Source organism: Oncorhynchus clarkii, chromosome 3, assembly GCF_045791955.1.
Source record: "Oncorhynchus clarkii lewisi isolate Uvic-CL-2024 chromosome 3, UVic_Ocla_1.0, whole genome shotgun sequence".
Taxonomy (NCBI): Eukaryota; Metazoa; Chordata; class Actinopteri; order Salmoniformes; family Salmonidae; genus Oncorhynchus; species Oncorhynchus clarkii.
This window is the reverse complement of record NC_092149.1, coordinates 43,845,049-43,872,390: the sequence shown is the minus strand read 5'-3', so window position 1 is coordinate 43,872,390 and position 27,342 is coordinate 43,845,049. Positions and strand designations below refer to the sequence as shown.

The window sequence follows — 27,342 nt, the reverse complement described above, 5'->3', positions numbered from 1 at the left end:
GATGAAGTGCTGCATCAGATGACCTGGCCTCCACAATCACCTTGACCTCAACCCAATTGAGATGGTTTGGGATGAGTTGGACCCCAGAGTGAAGGAAAAGCAGCCAACAAGTGCTCAGCACATATGGGATCTCCTTCAAGACTCTTGGAAAAGCATTCCAGTTGAAGCTTGTTGAGGGAATGCCAAGTGTGTGCAAAGCTGGCAAGGCAAAGTGTGGCTGCTTTGAAGTAGTATGCTTGTACCAATCACTTGTTTGATTCTATATGTGTTATTTCATTGTTTTGATGTCTTCACTATTATTCTACAATGTAGAAAATAGTGAAAATAAAAACCCTTGAATGAGAAGATGTGTGTAAACATTTGACTGGTACTGCATGTCCCTGATGGGTAGGAGCACACTCCAAGTGATGTAATGGGCCGTCTTTACCATCCGCTGGAGTGCTTTCTGGTCATGTATGTAGCAATTCCCGTCTGTGATGCAGCCGGTCAAGATGCTCTTGATGTCGCAGCAGTAGTATTTGGAGAGGACCCGAGGCGGCATGCCGAATTTATTCAGCCGCCTTAGGAAGTAGAGACGCTGTTGCGCCCACTGGACAGGGTTCAAGAGGCAAATGTTGGCAGTTTTGATTTATTATTTTATTATCCACCACGATCTGTAATTCAACCATGCTTACTACAAGTTTAGATAGCTGACCGCTAGATGTTTTGCTGGCATGGGCTAATTGACTACAGATGCACAACCAAATTTCTAAATTGCACCTTGTGTATTCTATCTCTCATAAGTAAGTGAAAAAATATATATATTTGTTGTAAATGGTTAAAAGCTAGTTGCCCTTCCCTGGTATACAGAGATGAAAACAATTCACAGGGATAAAACAAATGTGACTGTAAATGGTATTAAATGAGTGTGTGAAATTAACCAATTTATAAAAATGCTTAAATGAATGAATACAACTGAATTCTGTAATTGAACAAATGTGCAGTAGCAAAGTCTGAGGCAAAAGATCATTTTGATTCCTTTGGAAAGTGGCAAATAGGACTACTTCACTACTGGTTCTATAATTTTTGGTTTAAGTTTGATAAAACATTCAGGATGAAGTTAGCCTGACTAAAACCCCTTATAATGAATTTGTTGCCATGCTACGGTCATGCACTACTCATAAAGCATATTTAGAATATAAGGTTATTATTCAAAAGTGTCAAACTGTTCATGTCAAACTGACATTTTAAGCCATATCGCCTATCCCTTGATAGGTCTACGAAATACGGTGCATTTACAGCCTTATTCAAAAATGGATTAAATGAAAATGCTCCTCATCAGTCTATACACAACACCCCATAATAACAATGCGAAAACAGGGTTTTTGAAATTTTGCCAATCTATTTGTTAAATTTGTTTTATAATAAGGTTGTAACCTAGCCAAATGTGGAAAGTCAAGGAGTCTGAATGCTTTTCGAATTACCTGTATTTCTGAATGCTCTGTAACCTTGTTACCTTACACACACACACACACACACACACACAGACATCCTTTAATACCCTCTATTTGATCTTTCAACTCCTCACTGTCCTCCCACCTGTAGATTTCTGCCGGCATCAAGGGAGATGTGGTGCTACAACGCCGTGATAGCCGATGCCCGTGTGCCCTCGGCCACGGACCTCCAGGCCAGCTGCAGCATCCTCAGCCCAGAGCTGGCACTGCCCGCCGGCTCCCACACCACCACCACTCGCTCCCACGGAGCCCTGCACATACTGGGTATAATCAGAATGATGATACGAATTTGACGGACCTCTTTCTGTGGATTTTTACTGATAGGGTAGCGGGTCCCGGGTCATATCCACTGGGAACTAAACGATGTAGACCGTACTTGCTACAAAGTTACAGAAAGCTAAACCAACCACACAAACATAAATTGGATACATTGTAAACGAAGGTCTAATGATGGAAAACTAGCTAGCATTGATATGTTTTTGTAGAGATTGCATGAATTTCTGTCAATTTTGCAGTCATGATGCAAGTGGCGCTATGCTGTCAAATCCTCCCACATGTTTCTAGTTTGAACAGCTGTTTTCAGCAACTGCTATTGTAGAATTCATTTGTGATATTGGCAGATTTGCTAACATACGATTTAGCTAACTTTTTGCCTAGTGTTTGATATGCAATGTGATGAACAGTGTGTCTGGACAACACAGCAACTCTTCTAAGCCAGGCAAAATTGCTCATCAGCTTATTGTTATTTATGTATTCAAACAAGTATCACAAACAAAACAGCTTGAACGCTTCCGCTCTGTACAATTATCTTGGAAATAATGCCAATATCACGTTGTCCATTATTTTCAAGAAAATATAAAGTGGATGTGTTTATCTCTTAAATATTTTGGCCGTGTTGGACAGGAAATACAGTCATCTATTTGATTCATACTATTTTACTATTTGCCTCAGTATTTAAATTGACATGGCTCTGCCAGCTCAGTGCATCAATGCAACTATTGGCCAAATGTATGTTGCTTGATATCAGTGGTCTCGTCACTCTACTGTCGCTGTCTCTCTCACTCCCTCTCTCTCCCTCACTCCGCTTTACACTGAAGCACTTTTTACATTTTCTTTTGATAGCTATTGAAAACGCTTTTAGTACTTAGATCTTATTTATTTAATCGTATTCTCTCCGGGCATGGGAGCATTATACATGTGCATACTTTCAGAAAGGCCTAGCTATAAGAAAAGCATTATTCTGTACTATAACCCACTTTAACGCAGCGCTATTACAGCAGTACTGCCAAGCACTTTAAAAAATATAGCAAAAATAGACAAAACAATTAACAGAGGTGTCAATTCCTCTGATAATGTTAAGCACATTATTAATAATGTTAAGCGAAGTCCCCTGTGTGTGTTGTGACCAGGTTGCCTGGATACGCTGGCAACCATGCAGGAGCTGAAGATGGGTGTGACCAGCACAGAAGAGGAGACTCAGGCCGTTATGAAGGTCTACTCAAAAGAAGACTACAGCGTGGTCAACCGCTTTGAGAGTGAGTCCTCAGTCCACACACAGGATTTTTGCTGATGACTAACAGGAGATCATGGTTTTATTTTCTCATCTTCTACTATAGTATTTGTCACACTCAGTCATTTCTCTTATCACTTTTTCTCTTATCCCTTTTTCATGATTTTGGTTTGATTCATTTATTTACAAGACATTCCAGCCAGAAACAACATTACATATACTTCATTACCAGTGATATATTAAAAATGTGCCATTTCAAGTTTATTGTAATTCAAGGAAGCTTTAGGATGTATTGGAACAGTATTCCAATATGTTCATATGTCATATCGCAGTGACTGGATGCTTCTAATAAAACTAACCTCATTGTATGAGCACAGATGATGCTGCAGAGCTGACTTATCGCAACTTGTCATAGGTCACGGGGGTGGCTGGGGTTACTCGGCCCACTCGGTGGAGGCCATCCGCTTCTGTGCTGATGCGGACATCCTGCTGGGGGGGCTGGGCCTGTTCGGGGGCCGTGGGGAGTACACCGCTAAGATCAAGGTCAGTGGCAGGGATACTGGCAAATACACTGCATTTCCTCTAGCTCGGTTTTCTAGGTCCATACAGTGCCTTCAGAAAGTATTCATACACCTTTACTTTTTCCACGTTTAGTTGTGTTACAGCCTGAATTCAAAATGTATGAAATATTTTTTTCTCAACCAGTTACACACATCTAACCCATAATGAAAACATGTTTGTGAAAACTTTGCAAATTTCATGAAAATAAAATCCAGAAATATCTCATTTACGTAAGTATTCATACCCCTCAATCAATAATTTGTGGTATCACATTTGGCAGCGACTACGGCTGAGTCTTTCTGGGTGAGTTTCTAGGAGCTTACCACACCTGGGTTGTGCAACATTTGCCCATTATTCTTTAAAATTATTCAAGCTCTGTCAAATTGGTTCTCAGACCATTTTTCTGGTCTTGCCAGATTTGGCCTTGTGTTTTAAGTTATTTTCCTGCTGAAAGATGAAGTGATCTTTCAGTGTCTGATGGAAAGCAGACTGAACCAGGATTTCCTGTAGAACTTTGCCTGTGCAAGACTAGGTAATGTGTTGTATTTTATTTGCCCCAAACATAACACTTTGTATTCAGGACAAAAAGTTAATTTGCCACATGTTTTGCAGTATTACTTCGTGCATTGTTGCAAACAGGATGCATGTTTTGGAATATTTTGTATATTGTACAGGCTTCCTTTTTTAAAGTCACCATTGTCTACTTAAAAAAATATGTATATATACAGTGGGGCAAAAAAGTATTTAGTCAGCCTCCAATTGTGCAAGTTCTCTCACTTAAAAAGATGAGAGGCCTGTAATTTTCATCATAGGTACACTTCAACTATGACAGACAAAATGAGAGAGAAAAAATCCAGAAAATCACATTGTAGGAGCTTTAATGAATTTATTTGCAAATTATGGTGGAAAATAAGTATTTGGTCAATAACAAAAGTTTATATCAATACTTTGTTATTTACCCTTTGTTGGCAATGACAGACGAAGTCTTCACAAGGTTTTCACACAATGTTGCTGGTATTTTGGCCCATTCCTCCATGCAGATCTCCTCTAGAGCAGTGATGTTTTGGGGCTGTTGCTGGGCAACATGGACTTTCAACTCCCTCCAAAGATTTTCTATGGGTTTGAGATCTGGATACTGGCTAGGCCACTCCAGGACCTTGAAATGCTTCTTACGAAGCCACTCCTTCGTTGCCCGGGCGGTGTGTTTGGGATCATTGTCATGCTGAAAGACCCAGCCACGTTCATCTTCAATGCCCTTGCTGATGAAAGGAGGTTTTCACTCAAAATCTCACGATAATTGGCCCCATTCATTCTTTCCTTTACACGGATCCGTCGTCCTGGTCCCTTTGCAGAAAAACAGCCCAAAAGCATGATGTTTCCACCACCATGCTTCACAGTAGGTATGGTGTTCTTTGGATGCAACTCAGCATTCTTTGTCCTCCAAACACGACGAGTTGAGTGTTTACCAAAAAGTTCTATCTGGCACCGCAGGATTTGAGTCCCTGGCGGCGTAGTGTGTTACTGATGGTAGGCTTTGTTACTTTGGTCCCAGCTCTCTGCAGGTCATTCACTAGGTCCCCCCTGTGTATTTCTGGGATTTTTGCTCAACGTTCTTGTGATCATTTTGACCCCACGGGGTGAGATCTTGCGTGGAGCCCCAGATCGAGGGAGATTATCAGTGGTCTTGTATGTCTATTTCCTAATAATTGATCCCACAGTTGATTTCTTCAAACCAAGCTGCTTACCTATTGCAGATTCAGTCTTCCCAGCCTGGTGCAGGTCTACAATTTTGTTTCTGGTGTCCTTTGACAGCTCTTTGGTCTTGGCCATAGTGGAGTTTGGAGTGTGACTGTTTGAGGTTGTGGACAGGTTTCTTTTATACTGATAACAAGTTCAAACAGGTGCCATTAATACAGGTAACGAGTGGAGGACAGAGGAGCCTCTTAAAGAAGAGGTCTGTGAGAGCCAGAAATATTGCTTGTTTGTAGGTGACCGAACACTTATTTTCCACCATAATGTGCAAATGTGCAAATAAATTCATTAAAAATCCTACAATGTGATTTCCTGGATTTTTTTTCTCATTTTGTCTGTCATAGTTGAAGTGTACCTATGATGAAAATTACAGGCCTCTCATCTTTTTAAGTGGGAGAACTTGCACAATTGGTGGCTGACTAAATACTTCTTTGCCCCACTGTACCAATAGGTGCTGTTCTTTGAGGCATTGGAAAACCTGGTCTTTTTGGTTGAATCTGTGTTTGAAATTCACAGCTCGACTGAGGGACCTTGCAGATAATTGTATGTGGGTACAGAGATGAGTCAGTTATAAAAAAATATATAATGTTAACCCCCTAGAGTTGATTGACGGTGCGTCAAAGTAACACAATAAAAAAAAATATATATATAATATATAATATATATAAGCTAAAGATTTTTGTTGTGGTTGCATTGGATGTGTCTCAATCCACCGAAATATGTTGATGTGGCTCTTCTGCATCTGCGGTGATAGGTGGCAACGCTAGAGCAGTGTTTGTCAGACCATGAGATATCCCTAAAATCGGTGTTCTCACGGAAATGTCTGTAATGTCCAGTGGTGAAAAGTACTTAAGTAAAAATACCTTTACCTACTACTTAGTCGTTTTTTGGGGTATATGTACTTATATGTACTATTTATCTTTTTATTTTTTACTTCAGAACATTCCTAAAGAAAGTAATGTACTTTTTACTCCTTACATTTTCCCTGACACCCAAATGTACACGTTACATTTTGAATGCTTAGCAGGACAGGGAAATGGTCCAGAACATCCCTGCCTCTTATTTGGCGGACTCACTTAACACAAATGCTTAATTTGTAAATTATGTCAGTGTTGGAGTGTGCCCCTGACACTCCATTAATAAAAAATAAAAAAAAAGGTCATACCATCTGGTTTACCTAATATAAGGAATTTGAAATGATCTGTACTTTTACTTTCACTTTTGATACTAAAGTATATTTACAGTGCCTTGCGAAAGTATTCGGCCCCCTTGAACTTTGCGACCTTTTGCCACATTTCAGGCTTCAAACATAAAGATATAAAACTGTATTTTTTTGTGAAGAATCAACAACAAGTGGGACACAATCATGAAGTGGAACGACATTCTCTGAATGATCCAATGTTGACCTAAATGACTAATGATGATAAATACAATCCACCTGTGTGTAATCAAGTCTCCGTATAAATGCACCTGCACTGTGATAGTCTCAGAGGTCCGTTAAAAGCGCAGAGAGCATCATGAAGAACAAGGAACACACCAGGCAGGTCCGAGATACTGTTGTGAAGAAGTTTAAAGCCGGATTTGGATACAAAAAGATTTCCCAAGCTTTAAACATCCCAAGGAGCACTGTGCAAGCGATAATATTGAAATGGAAGGAGTATCAGACCACTGCAAATCTACCAAGACCTGGCCGTCCCTCTAAACTTTCAGCTCATACAAGGAGAAGACTGATCAGAGATGCAGCCAAGAGGCCCATGATCACTCTGGATGAACTGCAGAGATCTACAGCTGAGGTGGGAGACTCTGTCCATAGGACAACAATCAGTCGTATATTGCAAAATCTGGCCTTTATGGAAGAGTGGCAAGAAGAAAGACATTTCTTAAAGATATCCATAAAAAGTGTTGGTTAAAGTTTGCCACAAGCCACCTGGGAGACACACCAAACATGTGGAAGAAGGTGCTCTGGTCAGATGAAACCAAAATTGAACTTTTTGGCAACAATGCAAAACGTTATGTTTGGCGTAAAAGCAACACAGCTGATCACCCTGAACACACCATCCCCACTGTCAAACATGGTGGTGGCAGCATCATGGTTTAGGCCTGCTTTTCTTCAGCAGGGACAGGGAAGATGGTTAAAATTGATGGGAAGATGGATGGAGCCAAATACAGGACCATTCTGGAAGAAAACCTGATGGAGTCTGCAAAAGACCTGAGACTGGGACGGAGATTTGTCTTCCAACAAGACAATGATCCACAACATAAAGCAAAATCTACAATGGAATGGTTCAAAAATAAACATATCCAGGTGTTAGAATGGCCAAGTCAAAGTCCAGACCTGAATCCAATCGAGAATCTGTGGAAAGAACTGAAAACTGCTGTTGACAAATGCTCTTCATCCAACCTCACTGAGCTCGAGCTGTTTTGCAAGAAGGAATGGGAAAAAATTTCAGTCTCTCGATGTGCAAAACTGATAGAGACATACCCCAAGCGACTTACAGCTGTAATCGCAGCAAAAGGTGGCGCTACAAAGTATTAACTTAAGGGGGCTGAATAATTTTGCACGCCCAATTTTTCAGTTTTTGATTTGTTAAAAAAGTTTGAAATATCCAATAAATGTCGTTCCACTTCAAGACTAAAAGTAGTAGTAGCCTACAGTAAGGAAAAATTCCAGGTTAACAAAGTGTTCAGATAAAAAATATTAGATGATGCTTACCCAGACACACACAATTGATGGGGACATTTGAAATAAATGCAATAAACCCCCAGCCACATCCAGTGGTGGAAAAAGTACAACATTTTCATACTTGAGTAAATGTGAAATACCTTAATAGAAAAAGTAAAAGTCACACAGTAACATTCTACATTCTAACAGTATTTGGCTTTAAAAATACTTAAGTACATTTTTGCAATTCCATTTACTTTTTATACTTAAGTATCAAAAGAAAAAGTATAAATAATAAAAAATTCCTTCTATTAAACCAGACAGCCCAAATTGTTATTTTTATTGACAGATACCCAGGGGCACACTCCAACACGCAAACATAAATGACAAACTAAGCATTTGTGTTTAGTGAGTCTACCAAATTTAAATGCAGTAGCGGTGACCAGGGATATTCTCTTGATAAGTGTGTGAATTGGACAATTTTCCTGTCAAAATGTTACAAGTACTTTTGCATGTCAGGGAAAATTTCTTGAGTGAAATTAACATTATTTTCTTTCGGAATGTAGTGAAGTAAAAGTTGCCATAAATATAAATAGTAAAATAATGTACAGATACCCCCCAAAATACTGAAGTATTATGAGAGAATAATTGCAAGATTATTTTATAATATTGTAATTGCATCAAATGGTTGTTTTATGGAACAGAATAAGGGGTTGTTAGAACACGCATCTGTGTGTGTTCTACTGAAAGTGGGCCTCTGGGAGATTTAACACTGACAGTGGATTTACGATAAACCTAACAAGACCGCAATCCATAGCATGATTAGTGTCTGTGTGCCCGAATGGAGGGTACCAGGGAGAGATGCCTCTGGGGCAGACCCTGGTTTCTACAGAATGATACGTTTTTATAGCAGATAATGTCTGCTGTGAATTATAAGCATTTTTCACACAAATCTTAACCTTGTGACCCATTCCAAACATCTGTTTGTCATGTAGACCGAAGGGGGTGTCTTAGCTATAAAAGGCCATGGTATCTTTTGTCGTTGTGCTCTCGACGAATCGTGGGGGTGGGGGGTCGTTGAAGAGCTCCATTACTGCAATAATTAAATCATGTTTGATTGTCTTGAAGAAATCTAAGAGTCTCCTTTTGATTACAATAATTCCATAACAGTAGTACTTTAAAGTATTTTTACTGAAGGATTTTACACCACTGCCCAAATGCCTTCACACCAGTACATTAGCATACTTTATATACTGTTGCACACACACTTATCACATAGTATTCCATACATAAGTAAAGGCCATGCAACCGGAGTTGAAGCCTAAGTGAGGTGCACATGTACAGCACATAAACAGATGCATTCGCAATATATTTATGTTTTGGACACTTGATACGGTCACATGTTGTGGTTTGTCACAAAATCATGTTATGACCACACATATCAATATTCATTTTATATATAAACATTTTGCTAACCAGAATAGAAAGCGGATTGGGAGGCCCCAGGGCACAACTGAGCAAGAGGACAAGTACATTAGTGTCTAGTTTGAGAAACAGAAGCCTCACAATTCCTTAACTGGCAGCTTCATTAAATAGTACCTGCAACACACCAGTCTCCACGTCAACAGTGAAGAGGTGACTCCGGGATGCTGGCCTTCTAGGCAGAGCTGCAAAGAAAAAGCCATATCTCAGACTGGCCAATAAAAATACAATATTAAGATGGGCAAAAGAGCACAGACACTGGACAGAGGAACTCTGTTTATGTCTGTTGTTGAATCTTGTTATTTTCATACAAATATTTACACATGTTTAGTTTGCTGAAAATTAACGCAGTTTCTTTTTTTGCTGAGTTTATACATATATATTTATGTAGTGTGTGTGTGTATATGTATGTGTGTAAATATACAGTGGGGACAACAAGTATTTGATACACTGCCGATTTGGCAGGTTTTCCTACTTACAAAGCATGTAGAGGTCTGTAATTTTTATCATAGGTAATAATCCAGAAAATCACATTGTATGATTTTTAAGTATTAAATTAGCATTTTATTGCATGACATAAGCATTTGATCACCAACCAACCAACCAGTAAGAATTCCGGCTCTCACAGACAGTTTTTCTTTAAGAAGCCCTCCTGTTCTTCACTCATTACCTGTATTAACTGCACCTGTTTGAACTCGTTACCTGTATAAAAGACACCTGTCCACACACTCAATCAAACAGACTCCAACCTCTCCACAATGGCCAAGACCAGAGAGCTGTGTAAGGACATCAGGGATACAATTGTAGACCTGCACAAGGCTGGGATGGGCTACAGGACAATAGGCAAGCAGCTTGGTGAGAAGGCAACAACTGTTGGCGCAATTATTAGAAAATGGAAGAAGTTCAAGATGACGGTCAATCACCCTCGGTCTGGGGCTCCATGCAAGATCTCACCTCGTGGGGCATCAATGATCATGAGGAAGATGAGGGATCAGCCCAGAACTACACGGCAGGACCTGGTCAATGACCTGAAGAGATCTGGGACCACAGTCTCAAAGAAAACCATTAGTAACACACTACGCCGTCATGGATTAAAATCCTGCAGCGCACGCAAGGTCCCCCTGCTCAAGCCAGCGCATGTCCAGGCCATCTGAAGTTTGCCGATGATCCAGAGGAGGAATGGGAGGAGGTCATGTGGTCTGATGAGACAAAAATAGAGCTTTTTGGTCTGAACTCCACCCGCCGTGTTTGAAGGAAGAAGAAGGATGAGTTCAGCCCCAAGAACACCATCCCAACCGTGAAGCATGGAGGTGGAAACATCATTCTTTGGGGATGCTTTTCTGCAAAGGGGACAGGACGACTGCACCGTATTGAGGGGAGGATGGATGGGGCCATGTATTGCGAGATCTTGGCCAACAACCTCCTTCCCTCAGTAAGAGCATTGAAGATGGGTCGTGGCTGGGTCTTCCTGCATGACAACGACCCGAAACACACAGCCAGGGCAACTAAGGAGTGGCTCCGTAAGAAGCATCTCAAGGTCCTGGAGTGGCCTAGCCAGTCTCTAGACCTGAACCCAATAGAAAATCTTTGGAGGGAGCTGAAAGTCCGTATTGCCCAGCGACAGCCCCGAAACCTGAAGGATCTGGAGAAGGTCTGTATGGAGGAGTGGGCCATAATCCCTGCTGCAGTGTGTGCAAACCTGGTCAAGAACTACAGGAAACGTATGATCTCTGTAATTGCAAACAAAGGTTTCTGTACCAAATATTAAGTTCTGCTTTTCTGATGTATCAAATACTTATGTCATGCAATAAAATGCAAATGAATTACTTAAAATCATACAATGTGATTTTCTGGATTTTTGTTTTAGATTCCGTCTCTCACAGTTGAAGTGTACCTTTGATAAAAAAAAATGACAGAGCTCTACATGCTTTGTAAGTAGAAAAACCTGCAAAATCGTTCTCCCCACTGTATGTAATCTTAGTAGTTTGAATACACCTCCAAGATCAAGGTTAGTAGGTATACTAGCATCAACTGTTTTTGTATTTATCAATGTATTAATTTAGTTGCTAGGTTCTGTGATATTGAGCAAATTAGCCAAGAGCTGAAATCATGCCGCAGTCCGAATAGAGGTATATTCAAGTTCTGCTGGTAAGGTTGACTCTTGTCTGTTGTCACTGACTTGTGTTGTGTGTTACTCCCCAGTTGTTTGAGCTGGGGCCTGATGGTGGAGACCATGAGACAGATGGGGACCTCATGGCTGAGACTGACGTCCTGGCCTACGACTGCGCTGCCAGGGAGAAGTACGCCATGATGTTTGACGAGCCGGTGCTGCTGCAGCTTGGCTGGTGGTATGTGGCCTGGGCCCGGGTGTCTGGGCCCAGCTCAGATTGTGGCTCCCACGGACAGGCCACCATCACCACAGATGACAGGTACCTACTGGGGTCCATAGAAATACAATTACTTGAACAGATATCCCCATTCCTCATTGTACATTGTGAATTATGTGAACCTACTCCTTTTTGCAGTGTGGTCTTTCAGTTCAAGAGTTCCAAGAAGTCAAACAACGGTACCGACGTGAATGCAGGTCAAATACCTCAGCTATTGTACAGGCAAGTCATTTTCCTACACTCCTAATGTTGCCTGATTTGTGACCCATATATTGATGAACTTCAAGTAACCAACTTTATAATGGGAATGTAATGTGGTTGTTTTACTACTGCAGACTTCCGTCGAACGATGGCAACACAGCCAAAGGGAAACAGCAGACCAGTGAGCCGGTTCACATCCTCAAACGCTCCTTCGCCCGAACCGTCTCAGTGGTATGTACCGTACGCTTGTGTTTCCTCTAGCTAGACTTGGTCCAAGGCAGGCCGCAGATACCCCAGAATCAGAACATTGGCTTGTATGATAGCAATATTGAAACCAATTTTGTTCATCAGCCACCAAATGGAAGAAATTGATTTAAACAGAGAGGAGGAGCTACCTGGACTGGTCCAATAAGAAACACTTATTTTAGTTTTCTGTTGCAAAATGTTTGGAAAATGTTTCCATTGCATGCCCTATTGAACATCACCCTGGAGTGTAATATAGCATTTGTTAGGATGCAAGCTAGTTTCATGAATAGGTTGTAAAACTGTAGTAAACAGGTAATAAACATGCAGTAAAGTTGTCCTCCCCTCTCCCTGTAGGAGTGTTTTGAGTCCCTGCTGAGGATCCTCCACTGGAGCTGGACCACCCTGGTGCTGGGGGTGGAGGAGCTGAGAGGCCTGAAAGGCTTCCAGTACACGGCTACCCTGCTGGACCTGGAGCGTCTGCGCTTCGTAGGGACCTGCTGCCTTCGCCTGCTCCGTGTCTATATCTGTGAGATCTTCCCCATCTCTGGTAGGGTTACAGAGATGCATGTGCACTAACGTGTACACATACGTGGGTAGACACGGAAGTATGCATGGACACACACAAAGGCGCATGTACTGTAGACACAGACACACAAACACAACCATTCAGGTGCTCATAGTAGTACACAGGTAACACACACAGGTAATACGCACACACACACACACAGGTAACACACCACACACACACAGGTAGCAAAAATATGGAAATTATAGAAAAGACTAAATCAAGAATCCAAGTTGATACCAATGATTTTGCTACATTGAGAGACCTAACATAAGCGTTATAATAAAGGCTTATAGTTATAGCAAGTAATGAAAATACCCGTCAGCTTTAAGTAAAGTTTCTGAATGTAACAGTATCATATTGTCCCTGGTTTAACCCCCAGGCCGCTGTCCTATTCCTGTTCCCCCCTCTTCCTCCTCACCAGCCAGCACCAAGGCGGTGGTGGAGGAGTCCAGCAAGCTGGCGGAGTGCGTGGGCAAGACCCGTAGTTTGCTCAAGAAGATCCTGTCAGAGGGCATGGACAACTGCCTGACCAAGCTGGACAACGACCCCCAAGGATACCTTTCCCAGCCCCTCACCCTGCTGGAGGCCGTGCTGCAAGAGTGCCACAACACCTTCACCGCCTGCTTCCACTCCTTCTACCCCACGCCTGCGCTGCAGTGGGCCTGCCTCTGCGACTTGCTCAACTGCCTTGACCAGGTAGGTCTAAGAGAGAGGGAGCTCTGTGGACCAAGATTGTGGGTTCAACAGTAAGGTTGTTTGCTCAATTCCCACATGGACTGCATAGACTTACAGATGTGGTCAAATATATTGTCACCCTTGCACTTTACAATTGACTGAAATACAGCGGAATGTTGTGTTTTTTCTTTGATAAAATGGTAGAATGGCTATTTTTAGGCTCTTGCAATTTACCGCAGGTGAAGTGAATTACACAGTAAATGAGAATGATTGCCCCCTCTGGGACCGCATTTTTATTTATTTTGTCCTTTTTGGGGGGGAGGGTACAGTAATCAAATTATTATAATTTCATATAATTGAATATATTTTCCATTCATTATTGTTCACATATACTGCATATTTGTATTGTTGTGGCAGCCAACACATACAACAAAACACATACTAAATATTGATCATGTTTATCATATTACAGAGTTTAAGTAATATTAAATACGTTATGTAAAGGAGAAGAAACTAAAATAAGCGGGCTGCCATTCCCCCAACCCCACCCAGCCAACATGTCTCCTCCATCCAACCACCTAGAAGCCATCAGTGAATCCCAAACCACCCCCTTGCTCCTACCAACTCGCTCAGAGGGCCCTCCATTGTCACGTGTTGCTGACGAAACTCACAAGGGTGACCTCCAGAGAGTGCCGATGGGCTCAATAATCCCATCAACTTCAGGATGATGATGCAATTCATGTTTGACTTAAAAAAAAATAAACCGAGCATGAAATTGAAATGAACAAAGCCCCCTGTCATTTTACAAGCTATAAACCTCAGTAACAGTTCAATATTTAATTTGGGAGGTATTTAATCTGTTACATGTCAAGTCTTGAAATCAGACATAAACAAATGAATGTGACATAATTAGGCACACCTCTTCATTCTTTTGTATGAAGATGCGCAAACTCCAAACATATCGTGTCGGGATAGCACTTCACTCTGAAGCCTGCATGACCAATGTTCCCTCAAATTATTCCCCCCGGCACGGAGCAAATTTCAGGTCTGCTGAGCGTAAATAGGCTGTACCTGTTTTAAGTTATTTTTAACAATGGCCATGTAGGCTACTGTGGCTATTTGATGATCATAATGTGGAGTGGCCTACCATCAAAAACAATGGAGAAAACGTGGTTGTTCTGTCATTCAGCCTACAGTAGCAGCGAATGTGTGATGTTCAGTGTAGGCCTACATTCCATGGGACTTTTAAAGAAAATAAATGTGCAGGGCTTGGCATTAACCTGTTTATCCACTTGTCCTTCAGACAAGGAGGTGACAAAGTGTTTTTGTTTGATGCAAGAAAAAAATAATCGTTATTATTCCCATACCATTATTACAGAGAATCAGAAAAATTATGCTACCCTCTGCCAATAGGCTTGAATAAGCTAAGTAGCCAATCTCAAAATACAACACTGACCCTTTTAAGACAAATTTTTTTTTTTTTTTTACCTTACTCTGTTCAAAAATGTCTATAAATGTACATGTTTTGTGCTTTTGTAGGAAGCAATCATTCCCCTATTGCTGACTACAAAGGCAATCATATCGAGAGGTTCCGATGACGAATTTGATGCGGGCCACCTGTCCCGGTTGACTGCAGCAAAGATCGCTGACAAAACATTATAACGTCATAACGAGTCAAGCAAAAACTGTTAAATTGAGAGGAATATGTTAGTTAATGTAGAGACAAACGATTGTGCATATTTTTTTGTCATAAAGTTCATTTACAAAAATCGCTATTTAGCAAGTTTTGTTTCAGCCATATCCAATACCAGGTGTATCTAACTCCTTCATTATAACATGCAGGGAGCAGGTTTCAAACCCTCAACATTCTAGCCCGAAGTCCAGAACGATATCGACTGTGCCCAAATGTGTTAATTGTGGATGGGGCCGATTCTGTCTAAAAACACTTTCAATTGGAATTTTTAACATGGAAAGGGGAAAAAGTATTATTAGTTTTTAACAAGAGTAGCAGGATGGGCTATTAGCTGAAAAATAGACTATTCAACCTTTACTAAAGAATTGTCTAATAGCCGAGCTACGTGTGAACCCCCCTTCCCAACTTGCAACAAATCATTTTCAGGACTATCTAGAAAAAGCAGCTGAGATGCGCAATATGTTTCTAAGAAGAGGCTGTTCTCCACAATCTGTCGATAAGGCTCTTAATTTGGCATTGGGGAAAACACGAGATGAACTGCTACAAAAAAGATCCGCTAAAGAACACTCTAATGTTCACAACCATATATACTTTGAACATGCGGAAAGTGGGAGATGCGGTCAAGAAACACTGGCATGTTTTATTTACGAGATAGATTGGTTCATGCCAACTACCAGCCACAAATAGAAGTAGATGTTATTTTTTAGTAAGCCTACTTACAATTGCAACTGGTCAAAAATGTTGCATCCGACATAAAACAATAATTTAAAGAAAAAAAGTCTGCACGATCAAATTAAAACGAAAGCGCACATTTGTAATTCACAAACTCTCAAAGTAATTCAAAGTAACTCTTTTTATAGCCCAGCTACTGTTGTGAAAATCCCTCAACTTGAAATCTATTCAATGCTTAAGCACTCTCTAGTGTTACATTTCTAACTCAAAACAGTATTTCTTAATCAACCTCTTTATGCTTTCGTTAATCTTCTTGATCTTGTTTTTTTTCTGTAGCAATTCTGAGCAAATTGTTCAAGGGCCACAGTTGATTCGTCTGTGAAGATGACATTATTGAATGTCTCGCCAGCTTTGATCTGGGCCTGCAGGATGCACATTTCTTTGTTTGTCAGACGAATCATTTCGGTCATAACTACAGAACAGTTTTAAACAAGCGAACAAACATGGTTAATGTTCTGAGAATAAAAAAATATATATATATAAAACATTTCTTATGAAGCCTTTGCCGATCGCTCATAATCTTCATTCATCAGTGAGTCAATGGCTTGAATAGTCATTGCCTCACTCACGTGTTGAAAAGGAACGAGATGGAGTCACGATCCATGCCAGGCACACCTGTGAGCTCTTGAACTCCACCTCTGACAGGCAGAGTCAACATACAGAACGTGGCAGGTTCATCGGGTTTTTGGTTCACCCTGACATTTCCATTCCTCTTCTGACAACAGAACTTGACTAACTGCTCACCAGGCACAGCAAGGGTCGCCCGGACCGTTATGCTGTTCTGCTATTCAAAGGATGTGTAACCGAAGAGCGATACCACGAGTTGTGAACAGAATACATAGCCTTCCCTCTGTGGCTGTCTATTTCAGCATCCATTCACGCTGCTCTGAGACAAGCATGGAGAAACGAAAATGTTCAAATATTCCATGATATTCTTAAGATATGTGTTGACTGAATATAAGAAAGTGATGTCTGTTAAATAATCAAGGTAGGTTTCTCCAGAAATAAATAATTCTAAATAACTGGCTTTATTTACAAATTAGTGAGAATGTCTTCCTTTTTCTTGCTCACTCTGGGTTAAATGAAAACGCAATCTTCAAAATATTGTTACTTTTTCAACAAAGTGTTTATTAATAATTAATTTAGAATGATATAAAAGCCCCTTAGGATCTGTGAGAATATCTAACGGATAATGCCCCTTAGATATTAATATAGTCCTCAAAACCTGTAAATGTAATTATTGGTGGAGGGTCGCATCATAAAAAAAAAAAAATGTTTTTAGCTAAATATCTACTGAATCCTGGACATCACTTAGAACAGCGCCATATTTTCCATTCCATCCTAACAGAATCCCAGAGGGTTTTTTGTTTTTCATGGAATAGAAACACCATAATATTAATCAAATGAATTAAGCACCAGTCAAATGTTTGGACACCTACTCATTTCAGGATTTTTACTTTTTTCTATGTTGTAGAATAATAGTGAAGACATCACAACTGTAGCAGGTGTTGCCCATAATGCACATGTTTCCTATTAGCAGGACAATAGACTTTTATAACCCAGAATTGTTGTGAAAATCCCTTAACTTGCAATGTATTCGATGCTTAAGTACTCTAAAGTGTTACATTTCTACATCAAAACAGCAGCACAGTATTTCTTCATCAACATCTTTATGTTTTCGTTAATAAAGTAAAATAACGAGAAATAGACATTCAAATGCATGTTTATTTTTTACTTAATCTCTATTTAGGTATTGGTTAGACAAGAATTAGAATATTAGGGTGCAGAAATGTTACGCACTTAGTGTAACCTTTAACGAGGCAAGTCAGTTATGAACAAATTCTTATTTACAAGGACAGCCTACTCCTTCCTCGTAAATAGCCCAGTACTGTACTGCCGACCATCATTTTCTGTTTCAGCAAGTACCAGTCAAAAGTTTGGACACACCTACTCATTCCAGGATTTTTCTAGATTTTTGCTATTTTCTACATTGTAGAATAATAGGGAAGACATCACTAGGATGATCAATGAAAACAGGATGCACCTGAGCTCAATTTCGAGTCTCATAGCAAAGGGTCTGAGTACTTATGTAAATAAGGTATTTTTTTTGAGTTTTTAATACATTTAAATACCTGTTTTTCACTTTGTCATTCTGGGGTATTGTGTGTAGACTGATGAGGAAATAATTAATTTAATAAATTAAAAGTCTAGGGGTCTGAATACTTTCCGAAGGCACTGTATGCAACATTAACCAATTAAAAACAGTACTGTAGCAATGAGGTTTGTGCAGTAAGGTATAGGCCCAAAACATGATCACCACATATGGGCTTTGCTTGAATAGCTTGCACTGTTGTTTGGGCCATTTAAAAAATATATATATTTCAAAATTTGAGGTAGGCTATATGATCACCCGGTAAAAGATTGTTATACATTTTTGTATTACTTGTGAAGCATAGCTGAGTGAGCATACATTTAAATAATTCGCTTTTTGTTTTTATTTTACTGGGCTGATGATGCCTGCATCTGATGGTCAGTCTCAGCGGAGGGATAGAACAGCAGACTGTGTCAGCCTCTCACCATCCCTCCACTCTCCCTTTCCTCTGCTGACACTGACCAAAAAGGGACACCGTCTTCCAGCTGATGGTGAAACTCGAGTCGCACCGCATTCAGAAACTAAGTAAAATATTATTTGACATTAACAAAGACCCAAGCCGCTAATAATAACGCAAGCCTATAGATACACTTAACAACTCATTCATTTCTGCTGCAGTGCTTGTTGTAGCGCTGAGTGGAAATAGGAAGAACCGCTTATAAAAGTGTTGAATACAAAGTGTTGACAGTGCTGAGTAAGAACTTAAACATGAACTCACTCATTAAAACAGCATCTCTTTGCTGTATTCGTTGACAGTCTCTCTCAAGTAATGTTTTTAAATGTTTTCAAATCTCACAGTATCAACTTATAACTTTCGTTATTGCTGACACGGTCACCTGAACCATCCGATTGGCCAGCGGTAGGCCTATAGTGCACTTGATTTGCTCTCTGGGCCTGCTGGGAAGGTATAGTTTGTATCTTCAGACGCATGAAATGGACAAAGTTAGACACACAAGTATACACCCCAAAAATGCTTACCTCCCCTGTTATTGTCATGGTGATATGATATTTGTACGTCTAACTTTCTCACTCATCATTATTCACGATTCGTTCAGGATTATCCGTAATCATGGCAGCATCCACATTAATGTGGAATTGTTTAGAAGCATTATATTCTTATTTACAATAAAAGTGATTCCAAATGCATACACATGAATGTAGAAGTGTTTAGAAAAATATAATATTCTTATTTGCAACAAAAGTGACAGAATACATTATTTACAATTAATTTCTATTGGGCACAAAATAATCTGAAACACAACCAAAACAAAGAGCAAATGCATCCAACAAATGTGTATAATTTCAAATCCAAAGTGCTGGAGTACAGAGACAAAACATCAGAAAATGTGTCACTGTCCCATTACTTTTGGAGCTCACTGTATTAGTACATATATACTGTGTCTTGGTTGCCATTTCAATTGCTCATCTAAGCTTTTGTGTACAAAAATAAGAAAATACATAACTTATCATTAGCTAAGGTCAAATGCATTCTGGCTCTAGTTATCGCATCTCTTTAGTGAAAGTTTACCACCTCACCCACCCTTCTTTCCCTTCTCCCATTTACCAGGACATTGCCGAAGCCAATTTCCGCACATCGAGCAGCCGACTGTTAGCGGCGGTGATGTCTGCGCTGTGCAACACATCAGTCAAGCTGACGTCCATCTTGCCCATTGCGTACGACGGCGAAGTGCTGCTGCGCTCGCTGGTCAAACAGGTCAGCACGGAGAACGACTCTGCGCTCGCCCATCGCTTCCCCCTGCTGGTTGCACACATGGAGAAACTCAGCCACGTGAGTAAACAGAAAAGGCAGTGAAATTTTGACACAATGTCTGACCAATGAGGACCCTTATTCAAAAAGAGCCTCCCAGTAGGAGTGCTGATCTGGTTTCAGTTCCCTGCATCCATATCTTATAAATTATTATCTAAAAAGCAACATTTACACCAGCACTCCTACTCCAATAGTTTTTGTGAATATCCCATAACTAGCACAGGGGTTAGCCATATAGCTTAACCTATTTTACTATTGTAATACTCACCTATTAAAATGTGTTATCATTGAAATGGACATGTAACCTCTGTCTCTTGATTTCCCATGTTGTGCTTATCATGTAGAATTTGATAGATTCAGTGGATTTGTCTTTAAAAAATATATATATATATAATCAGAGAAGACACAGTTGCTGACCTTACTCGATGTTGTTAAACTTTCTCTCTTTTCTCCTCTCCCCCTTTCAGACGGAGGAGAACCTGATGGGGATGACAAGTTTCAGGGAGGTTCTCGAGAAGATGCTGGTGATTGTAGTGCTGCCAGTGAGGAAGAGCCTGAGAAAGGAGGTGGAGCTCTTCTCTCCCCACCTGGTCTCCAACACCTGTGGCCTGCTGGCCAGCATAGTCTCTGAGCTCACAGCCTCTGCACTGGGCTCCGAGGTAAAGAACAGGCACGAGCAGGCATGCCGGCACACACCCACAGACCCACCAATCCTCCTCCAAGACATACACTCTGATGGTTTATGTCTGAAGACAAAAGTCAATGTTTGTGTTGTTTAGGATTTCATTCATTACCAGGTTGTGCCTGTTCAGGGATTGAACAGGACATTGATATTGACAGCCATTAAACAATCTATTCCTGTTAATAGGTTGGCAAGATTCGTAATGGAATCAACCTTCCCCAAATGTAGACCTTACTCCAGTCCAAATATAGCTCTCTGTTGGGGTTGAGAAGTCATTCAGTTGAGGTATTCGCCATTTACAGCGTGTTCTATTCCTCCCTACCTCAATCTGTATGGTTTCTTAGCTATTCTAATATTCAAGGTTAATAAAATCAAATGTTCTCCAAATATACACAACATTTAAATGTTATGCTACATGCAGTATATGCATCAATATATTTGTTGAAAACTATTCAATCAAAATGGAGGAAGTCAAAAAAAAATGCAGAATTACTTTTCTTGTTTACAAGATGCTGAGTCACTTCGGGGAGTGACGTCTCTCACTCTGTCCATCCACATGTCTGTCCCTCTGTCCATCCACTTTTCCGTCTGTTTCGCTCTACCCTGCAGCTGCCGGCTGCATTCTCAACACTCAATCTCAATCACTCTGGCACCCTGCAGTTCAACCGTCATGACAACAGCCCCAGCCGCCACAGTTGTTCTAAATCCATTGTTCATGTTGTCAAGGAAACTTCTGTTCTCCCTATAGGGACTTGGGCCTGGTTGCATAAAACATCTTAGTTAATTTTCCCCTTATCCTTTCCCTTAAAGTTTCCTTAACTTTAAGTCAGTTGCACAAAACATTTTAAGGTGAATTCCCCCTTAACTACTTCATTCAGTATGGATATCAATGTAAACAGCATTTGTGGAGGTGATTGTTGCTTTCATCTCCCCTGGTTAAAAAAGGAAAACATCAACCAGCTAGCTACTTAGCTAAACAATGGAATATCCACAGCGACAAAGCTAGCTTGCTACTTAGCGAGCTACTCTGTAAGCTAGCTTGAAGTGCTAGAAAGTAATATAAACTATTTCAGAAAAAAGTACCTACATAAAATGTAGTTTATCTTCTGAAGCAATTTGGTTATCCTGTCTTGATTGTAAAAATAATTTTTACAATCTCGAAACGTAAATGCAATCTCTTTGACGAGACCTTTATTCAGTGAATACCATTAAGTATGCCCTTAAATAAGGGAATATTTGAGGGGCTCTATGCAACACCCTTAAACAATTACCTTAGGTAAGGGAAAATTATTCCTTAAGTGAAACACTTTTGGTGTTTTATACAACCGGGTCCTGGATATCCATGTAACAACCACAGACAAGCTATCTCTGGCCACATAGGTGTGGACATAGGTCAGGACATCCTCGTAGTAGGGATGGCACAATTACACATAACTGTGTAACTGATGGATTTTCTTTTGTGGAAAGAAGAGCTGACTGAAGATGGGACGGCCAGGAATTTGAGCGGTTGAGAGTGTTTCTGCGATAACATGGACTCTTACAGTAACATGGACATGAAACTTTGTTGCTCCGTGCTGAAACACATGAGGTATAGTAGCAATCAAGTCTTAGGTTGCCTAGGCAACACCCCCTTGCTACAGCAGCAGCAAATGCATTGAGGAATGGAGGGGAGGAGAAAATGTGCGTCTTAAAAATTAAATATATATATTATTTTTCTTTGCTATTTAAACGGTTATTACGGTGACCGCAGTAATTTGGCTGACCAATAAGTCTTCCAAAGTTTCAGAACTGCCACAGCCCTACCTCGTTGTTTTTGTTTCTGAATGTTTCTGTGTGTTGGCCGACGTCATGGTCAGCGAGGTTGCTTCATACATTGTCTTGTACAATATCAATGGAATGCCCCTGCTGATGTTTATTCATCTCAGTACTACCACCTGGTAGACTTATGTAGCGATCTAATGAATAACACAAAGTTGGCAGATTTAAGTCTTAATGGCATCATTTTCTGGTTGTTAACATCTTTTTAGAACCAATTGGTCTCTGTTACAACCAGGTAAAGACCTATTTTTCATGACAAGGTCAAGATGTGGTTATTGTCAGGTCAGATTAGAACCAGATAAATACATATATTTCTGGCTGCTAAAATGATGTTAACAAAACGCCCTTATACAACCACTACATGACCTAACCATGAGGATATAAAAACGATATAAAATACATAATCACTTGTCTCTTCGTCTCACCCAGGTGGACGGTCTAAACTCGCTTCACTCTGTGAAGTCCACTCCCAATCGCTTCACCAAGATGAGCCAGGGCCGCAGCTGGAACACGGGCAACGGCTCTCCAGATGCCATCTGTCTGACAGTGGACAAGCCCGGCGTGGTGCTGGTGGGCTTCTGTGTCTATGGTGGCGGGGGCATCCATGAGTATGAGTTGGAGGTGCTCGCTGATGACGTAAGAGTTTTATATATCAAATCAAATTTAAAATCAAATGTATTTATATAGCCCTTCTTACATCAGCTGATATATCAAAGTGCTGTACAGAAACCCAGCCTAAAACCCCAAACGGCAAGCATTGCAGGTGTAGGGGAGGAGGGATATTCAATGCCTGCTTTTTAATTTGTTTTACCCATCTACCAATAGGTTCCCTTCTTTGCGTGACATTGGAAAATCACCCTGGTCTTTGTGGTCAAATCTGTGTTTGAAATGAACTGCTCGACTGAGGGACCTTACAGATAATTGTTTGTGTGGGTTACAGAGATGTGGTAGTTATTCAAAAATCATGTTAAACACTATTGCACACAGTGAGTCCATGAAACATGTTGTTTGACATGTTATTTGTTAAGCAAATTTGTGCTCCTGAACTTGTTTAGGCTTGCCATAACAAAGGGGTTGAGTACTTATTGACTCAAGCCTTTTAAGCTTTTTATTTTTTATTAATTTGTAACTATTTCGAAAACCATAATTTCACTTTGACATTGTGGGGTGTTGTGTGTAGGCCAGTGATGACAAAATCTAAATGTCATCCATTTCCAAGTCAAGGGGTGTGAATACTTGCTGAAGGCACTGTAGCTAATTAAATGTCCATTAGTCTGTTTAATTCTCGTATCTTCACATTTTCGTGAACTAAAATTAAAACTAATGTATTATTTTTTTAAACTTTAAAAAAAATATATATACGTCATCTATTAAATTCACTTGTATTTAACCTGGAATTCCCTTGAAATAAATAAATACAAATGGAGGGAGGCCTTTTATCTCTATACTATACATTTTTTGTCGTTGTTACATTTAGCTCAGGTAGTCCTCAAGCACAATCTTAAACATGCTTTGTATCTAATCCAGCAGTAACAAGTTCAATTCAGGGCAGTCTACAGCTTTTCAAAGACAAAGAAGTGTTTATTGGTATTCATTGCGATTAATTTTCCTAAAGCCACTGACCATCTCTTTTGGTTCTTGGCTTGTATTTGAGTTTAAGCTACCCCAGGAGTTCTTCTTTCTTACCACGTCTCTCCTTTCTCTCTTTCCCCTCTTCTTCCCCTCCAGGCCCAGACAGAGCACCCCGGGGACTCGGCCCACACCCATAGGTGGACGTCTCTGGAGCTGGTCAAGGGAACCTACAGCACCGATGACTCCCCCAGCGACATTGCCGAGATACGCCTCGACAAGGCCGTGCCACTCAAGGTACACAGGACTAAAATGATGTGCCCTATACATACATCTATTCATCTATCTAACCATATGTATGCCAGGGTTTCCATTAGGATAATGTGGCTCCGGACAACTAGACGGGAAGATTTTAATTCACCGTCCATTTGAGAAATTGACCGGATCCATATGCATTTGGTGCATAAACCATTAGGGTGGTCACCAATGGTAATGGTGCTCAGAATGACATAAATCACATTTAACAGATCTTGCAACTCTGAAAGAAGCAGCCATTAAAACATAATTTTCAAACATTTGCCAAAATGTATTTTGCGGTTAAACAGCATTCTAAACAGCGCACCGGGGAAAACACCATACATTTTAAAAAATATATATATAATACAATGTTATTTGTGACACACGTCACAAAGCAGATGTCATCGTGGGTGTAGCGAAATGCTTGTGTTTCTAGCTCCGACAGTGATATCTAACAAGAAATATCTAAGAATTCCACAACAAATACCCAATACACACAAATCTAGTAAAGGAATGGAACTAAGAATATATAAATATAGGGACTAGCAATGTCAGAGCGGTGTAGAATAGTATAGAATACAGTATATACATATGAGATGAGTAATGCAAGATATGCAAACATCATTAAAGTGACTGGTGTTCCATTTATTAGTGGCCAGTGAGCCTCCTGATGTTGAAGAGGCGCTGTTGTGCCACCTTCACCACACTGTCTGTGGGTGGACCATTTCAGTTTGTCAGTGATGTATGTGTACAGTGAGGAACTTGAAGCTTTCCACATTCTCTGCTGCCGTCCGGTCGATGTGGAGAGGGGGGTGCTCTCTCTGCTGTTTCCTGAAGTCCACGATCATCTCCTTTGTTTTGTTGACGTTGAGTGAGAGGTTATTTTCCTGGCACCACACTCCCGGAGCCCTCACCACCTGCCTGTAGGTTGTCTCGTCATTGTTGGTATTGAAGCTGTTGTCGTCTGCAAACTTGATGATTGAGTTGGAGGCGTGCATGGCCACACAGTCATGGTTGAACAGGGAGTACAGGAGGGGGATGAGCACGCACCCTTGTGGGGCCACAGTGTTGAGAATCAGCGAAGGGGAGGTTTTGTTTCCTACCTTCACCTCCTGGGGGTAGCCCGTCAGGAAGTCCAGGACCCAGTTGCACAGGGCGGAGTTCAGACACAGGTCCTCAAGCTTAATGATGAGCTTGGAGGATACTATGGTGTTGAATGCTGAGCAATTGTCAGCATTCTTACATATGTATTCCTCTTGTCCAGGTGGGATAGTCCAGACCTGATAGAGGTTCGATATGTGACAGAGATGAGAAACTTATCCCAAGATGACACAACTAGAATGGGATGCTAATATGACTAGGATTGTGCCTTTGGCTTCTGGACAAGGAAATACAGTTAATATGGAAACTAATAGAGCAGGAGAGAAATCCCAGAACTTTTTGAGGATCTGAGGACCAATGCCAAATCTTTTCAGTCTCCTGAGGGGGAATAGGCTTTGTTGTGCCCTTGACACGACTGTCTTAGTGTGTTTGGACCATGATAGTTTGTTGGTGATGTGGACGCCAAGGAACTTGAAGCTGTCAACCTGCTCCGCTGCAGCCCCTTCGATGAGAATGAGGGCGTGCTCGGTCCTCCTTTTCCTTTAGTCCACAATCATCTCCTTTGTCTTGATCACGTTGAGGGAGAGGTTGTTTCAAACAATTAAGTATTTTATCAAATGCATACTTCCTCCAGCTCACATTGTAAAGTGGTAGCCTGTTGTCTGCTCTTGAATGGTGAATGTAGAATAAAGCAAATGTAAAATCATTATTTATTACAAGATTTAGTTGAGGTGTAGGGTTTTATTAATGATTTGTCCCAAATACAATGCTTTTCGTTTTAGAAATATTTACGATTAACTTATTCCTTGCCACCCACTCTGAAACTAACTGCAGCTCTTTAAGTGTTGCAGTAATTTCAGTCGCAGTCGCAGCTGACGTGTATAGTGTTGCGTCAGACGCATACATTGACACACTGGCTTTTTCTCAAAGCAACAGTCATTTTGTTAAAAATTGTAAAAAGTAAGGGACCTAGACAGCTGCCCTAGGGAATTCCTGATTTGACCTGGATTTTGTTGGAGAGGATTCCATTAAAGAACACCCTCTGTGTTCTGTTAGACAGGTAACTCTTTATTCACAATATAGCAGGGGGTGTAAAGCCATAACACATACGTTTTTCCAGCAGCAGAATATGATCGATAATGTCAAAAGCCGCACTGAAGTCTAACATCCCCCCCCCCCAGTTTTTTTATCATCGATTTCTCTCAGCCAATCATCAGTCATTTGTGTGAGTGCTGTGCTTGTTGAATGTCCTTCCCTATAAGCGTGCTGATTGTCTGTTGTCAATTTGTTTACTGTAAAATAGCATTGTATCTGGTCGAACACAATTTTTTCCAAAAGTTTGCTAAGGGTTGGTAACAGACTGATTTGTCGGCAATTTTTCGGCCAACATTTTTCGGCAACTACTATTAAAATTAAGCACCCACTTGGTTGATGCTACGGCAGTCAGGTGGAGCCAGAAAGCGCACCACATTTCAATAATAATTCAAGAGCAGCCTTGTAACTTTGTCCTCCTTTCAATCCTCATCACTGCACACCTCTGTCTTCTTGCTTTCGCCTTTTCTCCATCCTCAACCTCAGGACGGACACTGGTTGGCATTAGAATCAATACAGCTAGCCAGCTAACGTTAGCTAGCTAGCCAAACATACAAATTACTTGCCAGCTAGTTTAGTCTTTTTAGAGGAAAATCTAGTGGGCATCCCTGGTGGTTGTGTTTTAGAACCCCTTACTAGTGGCTTTGCCAACTTTCAGTGGGCACCCACATGGGTGCCTTCGGAAACCCTTTCTGTTTTGTTTTTGGTTGTCAAAATTATTTTCTTTGTTAGTTCCATTTCTTGTGAGTGACATTTTGAGTTGGTCTTGTGGGAATGTAACACTACCTATATATTTTGTAAGTGGGGACTATTGGAATTTACATTGAGTAGGCTACAGTGCCATGCGAAAGTATTCGGCCCCCTTGAACTTTGCGACCTTTTGCCACATTTCAGGCTTCAA

At 40.6% G+C, this 27,342-nt stretch overlaps 1 protein-coding gene across 26 annotated transcripts in view; it reads left to right on the top strand.

Annotated features, from left to right (window-relative positions):
* The window catches only part of LOC139395705 (E3 ubiquitin-protein ligase MYCBP2), a 350,297-nt gene that overhangs the window by 195,051 nt on the left and 127,904 nt on the right, over positions 1–27,342 (top strand). For 17 of the 26 annotated variants that reach the window (XM_071143146.1, XM_071143125.1, XM_071143079.1 and 14 more), the window contains 12 exons: positions 1,585–1,757; positions 2,903–3,028; positions 3,419–3,546; positions 11,663–11,889; positions 11,986–12,069; positions 12,183–12,279; positions 12,649–12,841; positions 13,242–13,558; positions 19,682–19,903; positions 20,350–20,541; positions 22,812–23,018; positions 24,111–24,248. In XM_071143146.1, coding sequence (XP_070999247.1) covers positions 1,585–1,757; positions 2,903–3,028; positions 3,419–3,546; positions 11,663–11,889; positions 11,986–12,069; positions 12,183–12,279; positions 12,649–12,841; positions 13,242–13,558; positions 19,682–19,903; positions 20,350–20,541; positions 22,812–23,018; positions 24,111–24,248 — 2,104 coding nt within the window. The remainder of the gene's footprint in view (positions 1–1,584; positions 1,758–2,902; positions 3,029–3,418; positions 3,547–11,662; positions 11,890–11,985; positions 12,070–12,182; positions 12,280–12,648; positions 12,842–13,241; positions 13,559–19,681; positions 19,904–20,349; positions 20,542–22,811; positions 23,019–24,110; positions 24,249–27,342) is intronic. The other 9 variants (XM_071143169.1, XM_071143183.1, XM_071143157.1 and 6 more) reach the window with 1 other exon arrangement.